The sequence below is a fragment of the Temnothorax longispinosus genome, chromosome 5 (genome assembly GCF_030848805.1).
Source record: "Temnothorax longispinosus isolate EJ_2023e chromosome 5, Tlon_JGU_v1, whole genome shotgun sequence".
Taxonomy (NCBI): Eukaryota; Metazoa; Arthropoda; class Insecta; order Hymenoptera; family Formicidae; genus Temnothorax; species Temnothorax longispinosus.
In genome coordinates, this window is record NC_092362.1 from 7,649,186 (window position 1) to 7,657,244 (window position 8,059).

General features: G+C 29.1%; 3 protein-coding genes across 7 annotated transcripts; 1 reads left to right on the forward strand and 2 right to left on the reverse strand.

Moving 5' to 3' along the window:
• Window positions 1–148: 148 nt before the first annotated feature.
• Window positions 149–3,424, reverse strand: LOC139813899 (H2.0-like homeobox protein). 2 transcript variants are annotated; one of them, XM_071779754.1, is made up of 5 exons: window positions 3,304–3,424; window positions 3,019–3,210; window positions 2,436–2,645; window positions 598–785; window positions 149–442 (listed from the first exon to the last, which is right to left on the reverse strand). In XM_071779754.1, the coding sequence occupies exons 2-5, from the start codon at window positions 3,122–3,124 to the stop codon at window positions 275–277; spliced, it is 672 nt and encodes a 223-aa protein (XP_071635855.1). In that variant the 5' UTR covers window positions 3,125–3,210; window positions 3,304–3,424; the 3' UTR covers window positions 149–274. The 2 variants fall into 2 exon arrangements, with proteins under 2 accessions (XP_071635855.1, XP_071635854.1); XM_071779753.1 differs by having other exon boundaries at window positions 3,019–3,424.
• Window positions 3,425–3,497: 73 nt separating this feature from the next.
• Window positions 3,498–7,969, forward strand: LOC139813898 (uncharacterized). The gene is made up of 5 exons (XM_071779752.1): window positions 3,498–3,635; window positions 6,323–6,631; window positions 6,744–6,994; window positions 7,170–7,283; window positions 7,528–7,969. Exons 2-5 carry the CDS (start codon window positions 6,553–6,555, stop codon window positions 7,789–7,791), a joined length of 708 nt encoding a protein of 235 aa, XP_071635853.1. The 5' UTR covers window positions 3,498–3,635; window positions 6,323–6,552; the 3' UTR covers window positions 7,792–7,969.
• Window positions 3,713–6,325, reverse strand: LOC139813900 (uncharacterized). 4 transcript variants are annotated; one of them, XM_071779758.1, is made up of 4 exons: window positions 5,859–6,325; window positions 5,570–5,710; window positions 5,421–5,473; window positions 3,713–5,141 (listed from the first exon to the last, which is right to left on the reverse strand). In XM_071779758.1, the coding sequence occupies exons 1-4, from the start codon at window positions 6,010–6,012 to the stop codon at window positions 5,004–5,006; spliced, it is 486 nt and encodes a 161-aa protein (XP_071635859.1). In that variant the 5' UTR covers window positions 6,013–6,325; the 3' UTR covers window positions 3,713–5,003. The 4 variants fall into 4 exon arrangements, with proteins under 4 accessions (XP_071635859.1, XP_071635858.1, XP_071635857.1 ...); XM_071779757.1 differs by having other exon boundaries at window positions 3,722–5,141; window positions 5,421–5,710; window positions 5,859–6,023; window positions 6,126–6,325; XM_071779756.1 differs by having other exon boundaries at window positions 3,722–5,141; window positions 5,421–5,710; window positions 5,859–6,032; window positions 6,126–6,325.
• Window positions 7,970–8,059: the final 90 nt, after the last annotated feature.

The following is an 8,059-nucleotide window of genomic DNA, read 5'->3' on the forward strand; positions in this document are numbered from 1 at the left end:
AAGGCAGGGTTGAAGGCGCTTTGCTCCTTCCCAAAGGAGCAGAAACCAAAAAAAAAAAAAACCGTCCAACCGCACTACTATTGTGATATTTTTTATTAACCACATTGGTACGATTTGTATTTATTATATATTATATAATTATTATATATATATATATATATATAGTCATCTCGTAATAATTCTTAGACTTTTGATAAATGCTTATAGATGCAATTATATTTTAAAATAAAATTATTTTTTGCCTTATATGTGGAAATTTCGTAAATCTATAAGTCTAATCGATTTCTATATCTTCTTCGTCTTGTTGCATCGTATCATTGGCGATGGATTCAACTAATTTTTGCGGAAAATCCTGCGTAGAATCTGGACCGGTCAATGCAGCGTTTTCGCTCTCTCTTGTATGCCGCCACTTCATCCGACGATTTTGAAACCAAACTTTGACCTAATGATGTAAAGATGACTTTTTGAAACATAAATATGATGTTTTTTTATTATTAATATTATTTCCTTAAAAGTGCAATAACAAATCTTAAAATTTCTTCATTTTACAGGACACAAAGTTTGACATATCAGATTTTATTTGATAAATTATGTAACCTGTGCGTCGGTTAGACCTAAAGTTGCTGCCAACTGTCGTCTGTCTGGTTTCGTGATGTATTTCTGTAGAGAGAATCTTCTTTCCAAGCCTTTCCGCTGTAAAGAACTAAAGACGGCTCTGGACCACGACCTCTTTCTCCGTGTGTTTGTTTCCGAAGAGTTCACCGTTGAGGAAGATGAAATAAGTGCTGAAAGGTGAATATTATTATCTCAATTGTCTCCTAACAAACTTGAGAATTTTATATTGTAACTTAATAATTTTTCTAATAATATATATATGTATGTATAAAACTTAATTTTTTGCATTTGATAATATAAAAATTTATTTTAAAAGTACTTATTGGAAATATATTAAACAATTTTTTGAGATTTAGAGAAGATTTATTTCGAAAATATTAAATATACCTACATTCAAGGAAAACAATTTACGAATTTTTTGCAAATTAAACAGAGATAAAGAAGCATCATTAGAGATAAATGCTGCTCTTAGCGCGATAGGTCTCAGTTCTACATATACAGATCTTATTGTTAGTCCGAAGAAACCCCGGAGAGTATGGGGTACTTCGGGCTGATTTACGATCGTACGAAAGTATACAACATCTGTACGTATTTAAACAGTGTGGTACTCCCGCTCAAACCGAATCTTCGTACAAATTCGGACAGATAACTTTAACGTCATAGTTATTTTGAGGTTTCTGTGTTGATCTCTAGTCCAGTATATTTCTAATTTGTAGATTTTGCTACATCTAATTTTGGATGTTGCAAAGAATTAATCTAATAATATAGGGGAGTTTATACATTAATATTATGGAAAAATATAAGAGAGAGAGAGAGAGAGAGAGAGAGAGAGAGAGAGAGAGAGAGAGAGAGAGAGAGAGAGAGAGAGAGAGAACATAGCATAATAAAAAGACTTTTTAATAATTAGATATACCAAATTTTTGTAATAACTCGAAAATTGATTTATATTGCTATTATTATATTTATAAACTTATTATTTTGTTTCTATTTAAATAGAATTTGCTAAAAATATGAATGACTAGATTAGTGTATAATTGCTCAGATTTATTAAATATACACTTGTTTTAGATCCTACATGCAGTAATTTTATGAATACGGGAGGGACAATGCAGAAAGAGGGAGGAGATAAGAGAGCGAGAGAGAGAGAGAGAGAGAGAGTCTTAAATAAAAAAAGAAAAAATATAGATGTTACTATAGATTTCAACCAACTGAGAAAATGCGCATCGAAACCGCTGTTTACGCCATGCATAAACGCTTGGTGGCACTTAAGATGTCGTTTAAACACAGACAGGAAACACGTGAATACACTGATACGTAAATATTTTGTTCTACTTGCTTCTGAATATCAGAAGGACAAGACAGTATGTCCATATGGTAACATTTGGGAGCAATGATGTGACCGGCGACGCTTATAATTAGTTGAATCTTTTTAGGATATTCTTATGAATCCTTTTATATAGGAAAACCCTACTCGATATTTTAAATGGTCATAGCGTCTGACAAGCTGATTCTCAAAAGACAAACCATATGATAAAGTTATATTTAACTAATATCAATTAGACTTTATTTTAATAGAACGCATAAATGTTAAGTTGCAAATTTGCACAATCTTAAATATTGAAAAGATACAATAAATAATGAACTTGTTTCGACTTGATTTTCAGTGAGAAAAAAGCATTTATTTCTACAATTATAAAAATATCAGTTCTCTCTCTCTCTCTCTCTCTAGGACACATTATGTAGTGTAAAATATTAAATTTTTCTAATGCAAATTTTGAGTAAATCGAGATATATTAAAAATCTAGTGTATTAGGATTTACCTCTTGGTACGGGGCGTAACGGTGCCGGCCGATATAAAGTTCCTATACCCTCCATCAGGCCAGTATAAGATGCAGATGTAATGCCCTCAGATAATGACGAATGGACATGCGGAAATGAAATGCAAGTTCTGACATTTTCGCATCGCTCGCAACTTTCGATGCAGGGACAACGTATTGATGGAAGTTGTATTGGAAGTGGCTTAAGAATATCTATCAACGTACCGATTTCGGTAAATTAAAATTTTTATAAGGTATATATAGAAATAATAATATTATTAGACATACTATATAATTGTAATGACATAGAGCTTTATTATTGTTAGAAAGAAGTATTAAAATTAAAAAGTATAATTTTTATTTAAAGTTATGAATGAGGAAAAATTAATACATATAAATTCCATTAAGTTAATAGATTTGATTAAAAGGAGAATATGTAACTTGATATGGAAAGCTATCCGAAAAAAATTTGTGAAATAAGTTATAAGTTAATTACGATTATTATATATAAAAGTAAAAACAATTCTATGTAGTAGTATGTTATAAATTATTTTTATAATAATTTTCAAATGCTATTTATATTTACCTGTTTTTTTGGTAAAAATTTCATTCGATAATATGCGATCCACGCCAAATTTCAATTGTCTAGAACAATTAGCGTTATCCATGATGAAAGTATTAACGTCGTTCATCGTCTTTTCTACGAACTCGTCAAAAGTTAGCACATAATTTGCGTTAATGACATTTGAAAATCCACGTTTTTATCTTATGCACGTATCTGTTTATAGGAAATATAAGTTTATAGAGAATTATAATTAAAAATAATGTAAAATAAATTCCAGTAATGTTTGTCGATTTATTGTATAATTACTTCACTATTTACATTAATTCACTTGCTTCACTCTTTATGACACTATTTTTAAATGCACATAATTATATTAAATATAAGTTTAAGAATGAAGTCTGAATTAATGAGGATTTATCACTTTAGCAAAAAATATTTGTGAGCACTGCAGAACAGTGTAAAAGTGAATGAGTGAACTCTGCCATGTTGAGAAATTTCTGGCTGAAAAAAAATCACCAGTTGTGCTTTAGCTGGATTAACTGGATTGGTCCACGAAAATACTAGTAGGCGGGACTACGAGAAGATTGGTCTGGCCAAGATGATGTGTCGGATGCTGCGGATATAAATGTCAAGCTAAGGTAATATTCTCTGAGAGAGGCTTTGAAAAGATAAAAAATCGTATATAATGATAGCAATAATAATAATAATAATAATAATAATAATAATAATAATAATAATAATAATAATAATAATAATGATAATGATGATGATGGATAATGATGATAATAATGACAATAACAATAACATTAATAATAATAAATTATTTCTAATATATCTTAAGCTGTTAATTTTGTAAATAATAAATTCTTGCATAAATAAATTCTTGATGTGTGTGCGTGTGTATGGATGTGTTATTCAGCTTTTGATTTCTTTAATTTGGTATATTTGTTTTTTGCTATTTTAAAATATGAATAATTTTAAATATTTTTTATCGACTTCTTAAGATAGTCTTCAAAAATATAAAAAATATAAAAAATGAACATTATTCTATTTTTAGATATTTGAGCATTCTTACTAATACTATTATTAAACATGTTTAAATGTGCTTAAGTTTGATACAATTCTTTTAAAAGTATCATATTTAATCCGGCTAATTAATGTAAGTGTTCAAATGTGGATAAATTAAATGCTTATAACAAGATGGTGGAAGTTATACGTTACGTCTCATAATTGCTACTTTCGGACATGAACGTCATGTAATCAGAAACGGATTAAATTTCTCGAAGAGCTTTACATATACAAGAATTCGCATATATCGGTGAAACAATGGTATAGAGACGCATATGTGGTCGATGATATCTTTGCGAGAGCCATATGGTTATCTTTACGTGTAGGTCTGCGGAGTACACAGCCACTTAGATGTTTATTTGAAGAGCCATGTTTGAAGCTGCCTCTCTACCCACACGCCAAGAATATTCTTCGAGATATATACACAGCACGATCTTCTATTCGATTTTATTAGGTTTTAGGATTTTCAAGAGTCTGCAGATTTGCGTGATAAGTACTTCTTGAATGGAGTTAATCGATCGACATCATAATTTTCGATCACATAAAATTATAAGAAAAAATTCTCTTCTCCAAAGTCTACTAATACAATTTATTCTTATACATTTCATCTATTCTATTCATTCACACATTTGGCTTCTATTACGATATCTCATACAGTTTTAGCGCTACAATAAAAACAATTAATTTAACAATAATTGAAAATAATATCTTACTAATTTATTTGTTGTAACAATAATTTTTATATTGCGGAATCTTGTTGTTGAATTCTTTTATAAAATATTTACTTTGATTTGTTGTATAACTATATTATAACTATATTGTATAACTATATTGTAACTATATATTAAGTTAATTAAATATTTTTTTTATTTACTTAATTATATAATTATGAATAAATAATAAATATTTATAGAATACAGAGTTTATACGATTTGTGGTCAATTATACAAGGCGTAACTTCTCGAAAGCATAATCATTCCTTCATAGAGTTTGTCTGTTTCAAAGTTGTTCTCCATCGCATCGAATATTAAAATATTCCGTTTGGGGCGGTTTAGTTTCTGTAGGCTTTGCAAATTCTAAAAAAAGTAATTGTTCGCTTAATTAGACATATAGATTGATTATAAAAAATTATAAAAGTGTAAAAAGATCTTGCAATAAAATAATAATTTAATGACAAATAATTACTTCTCTATAGTAGTTGTACATTTAATCGAAGAAATAACATAATAAAAATTTATAATAAAACCATATTAAATTGATATTTTGCAACCATGAAAACGGGTATTAAATAACCGCTAAGTATATTTTTTAATATTGTTCAGTTTAAACGTAAGAAATTTGATTATAATCGTTACCGAGAATATGAGGACATTTCCGTTTCCGTTGGGCGTACTATTGCGACGAATTGCTGTAATTATTAGTGTAAGGAGATAACCACCGAATGCGAGAAAAGAGAGCGCAGTTACTGCCAATTGAAAGATCTTTGAAATCTTCGTGTCCTTGCCTTTTTCATCATAGTGTTCCTCATGTCGTCTCATAGGCTTTTTGCTATTTCTCTTCAATGCCACCGGCAAAGCCATTGGCAGTGTCAATGGTAATCTTCTACTGTACATATCGATATCTTCATTTTCATTTTCGTTAACATCTATAAATAATATAAAAATAGACAACTATTATTACATTTTATTATATATATATATATATATATATATATATATATATATATATACATCTTGCACATGTATATCTTCAATACTACCACAGGATATCTTCAATATTATCTTAAAATTTACCATTATTATTTGCGAGGGAAGATCTTATGTGAATCAGTTTATCCATTGGTAATTCACTCAAACTGCGAATCTCATTGAGATATAAAGATGAAGGATCTCCAGATGTCATTTTTAAAATGCAAAATGCATAAAATATTAATAAACCGCAAAACATAGCTGACTGTTCTAAAATTTCTGGTTGTTAAGACATAAATATGTATTCGCACTTTAGTTTTATCATAATTTTTTTTAACATATTATAATAATTTGTATGTTATATTAACTTACTTTTAATAGCAGAAAAAATACACTTATTTTAAATATTTCAATTTGAAAGAGTACAAAAATTACGTATTTTTTATAATATTAAACACTTTCCGTACAGATTCTTCAATCTATGACGATAATAATAAGCTATATAAATTTGGAATGTTACTTCCAACACTTTTGTCACTCTGGTCAACTTTTTTACTGACTTCTAACAGGAACACGACTAAATGGTGATGTGAAACACGGATGCGGTTTTCTTACGCTTGGCTGACGAAGCAAGAAGAGTGACAATCACATAACAGGCAACTCAACGGGGACTATGTCGGAGACGCAACGGAATAGAAATAAATGCATAATTAACGCAAAACATCCGTTATAAACTGTTTTACTAAGATCCTTTAGTGGGTAGTAGTCTCAGTATTGTTCAACAGTTTGATTCGACGAAATGTCTAGCGTTTCGTGTTTTCTCTTTTGTGTTCTTTGTATAACTATATTTGACAAAGTGCAACTCACAAAAACAGAAGGTGAGTTTATTTTTTCTCTGAAGAATTAAGCTCTCGTTAAACTGTCCTTTTGAGGGATATCTGTTGGTACCAAATTATTAATCGTTGTATAAGAGTAAACTTTTAATTACAGATGTTCTGGATAAGATAAAGGCAGGATTACAGTATGCAAGTAATTATCTGGAAACGGCAAAAGATATTGCAGATTTGGTGTCCAAGAGTTTAGGTCATAAGCAAAAACAAAAACGAGGAGAAGATGGAAATGATGAAAAACAATCGTTTGGTCCTTCAAATTTCGTTTCTGCTTTCTTTCGACTCATTGGATTTGATTCACAAAAAGTCGCAGCAATTGCAGTTAATAGTGTTGTATTTCTTGCACAGATGGTAAGTATACACATGGCATATACCTATATGTATATATGTATATGTATATGGTCAGATGTATGTATACTATAAATTGTTTACCATGTGTATACACATGGTGTGTAATGTATACACTTTTCTTTAATATATCGGATACGTAAAATTTCGGAAACGTTACGATTATTTCTTTTAATAGATAGGTACGCTTTTTGGACTGAAATCAACGCAAAATAATATTGCCAGAAATAAGGATGGCGAAGAACTGGCTTGGGATCCTTTAAAATTTACTTTGGAAAATAAAAATGAAAATGTAAGTTGTTACAAATATGAAATATATATGTATAAGAGAGAGAGAGAGAGAGAGAGAGAGAGATATTTCAATTTTGATTTAAATAACAAACAAAAAAACTATTTAAAATTAATATAATTAAAATTATAAGATTACAATATTTACATTTGAGTGTTTTATTATATGTACACATATACATAACTGAGATATATTTGTAATTCAAATATATTAATAAAGTGAAAAATTTTTTAATTATGTTTAATAGATTCGAAATTTAGTTAATCAAGCAAGGAATCCGAATCTACCGAATCAATTAATAGCGAAAATGACTGGTTCTGATTCTGCTTGCATTCGATTATTATTATGCAAATCATCTCCGATCATAAAAGCAGCGCAAACCTCTCTCAATAATAAATTGCAGAATTATATGCATCGAATGATTGCGTGGTTACCGTCTAAAGAGGAATTTGAAAGAAACGGCGATGAATGTGAAGAGAAGCATACTGATTGCCGTTTATTTTTGTCGTAATAGTTATTACCATTTCAAGAAAGTTATAGGAAACGATGAAATATTCGTATTAGAAAAGTCAGAGATATATTTCTGTTAAAGTCAGATAATAATTATTTCCACCAATGTTTTGCAGATATAATTGAGTTTCTTTTTCTCTTTTATATTACAGACTGAAATAATGTTTCGAAGATTAACGATATTTTTACTCTTTGCATAAAAAAAAATATATATATATACGTGTGCAAATTGATTTTGCATTGATTCCTATTATAATGTTGCGGAGAAG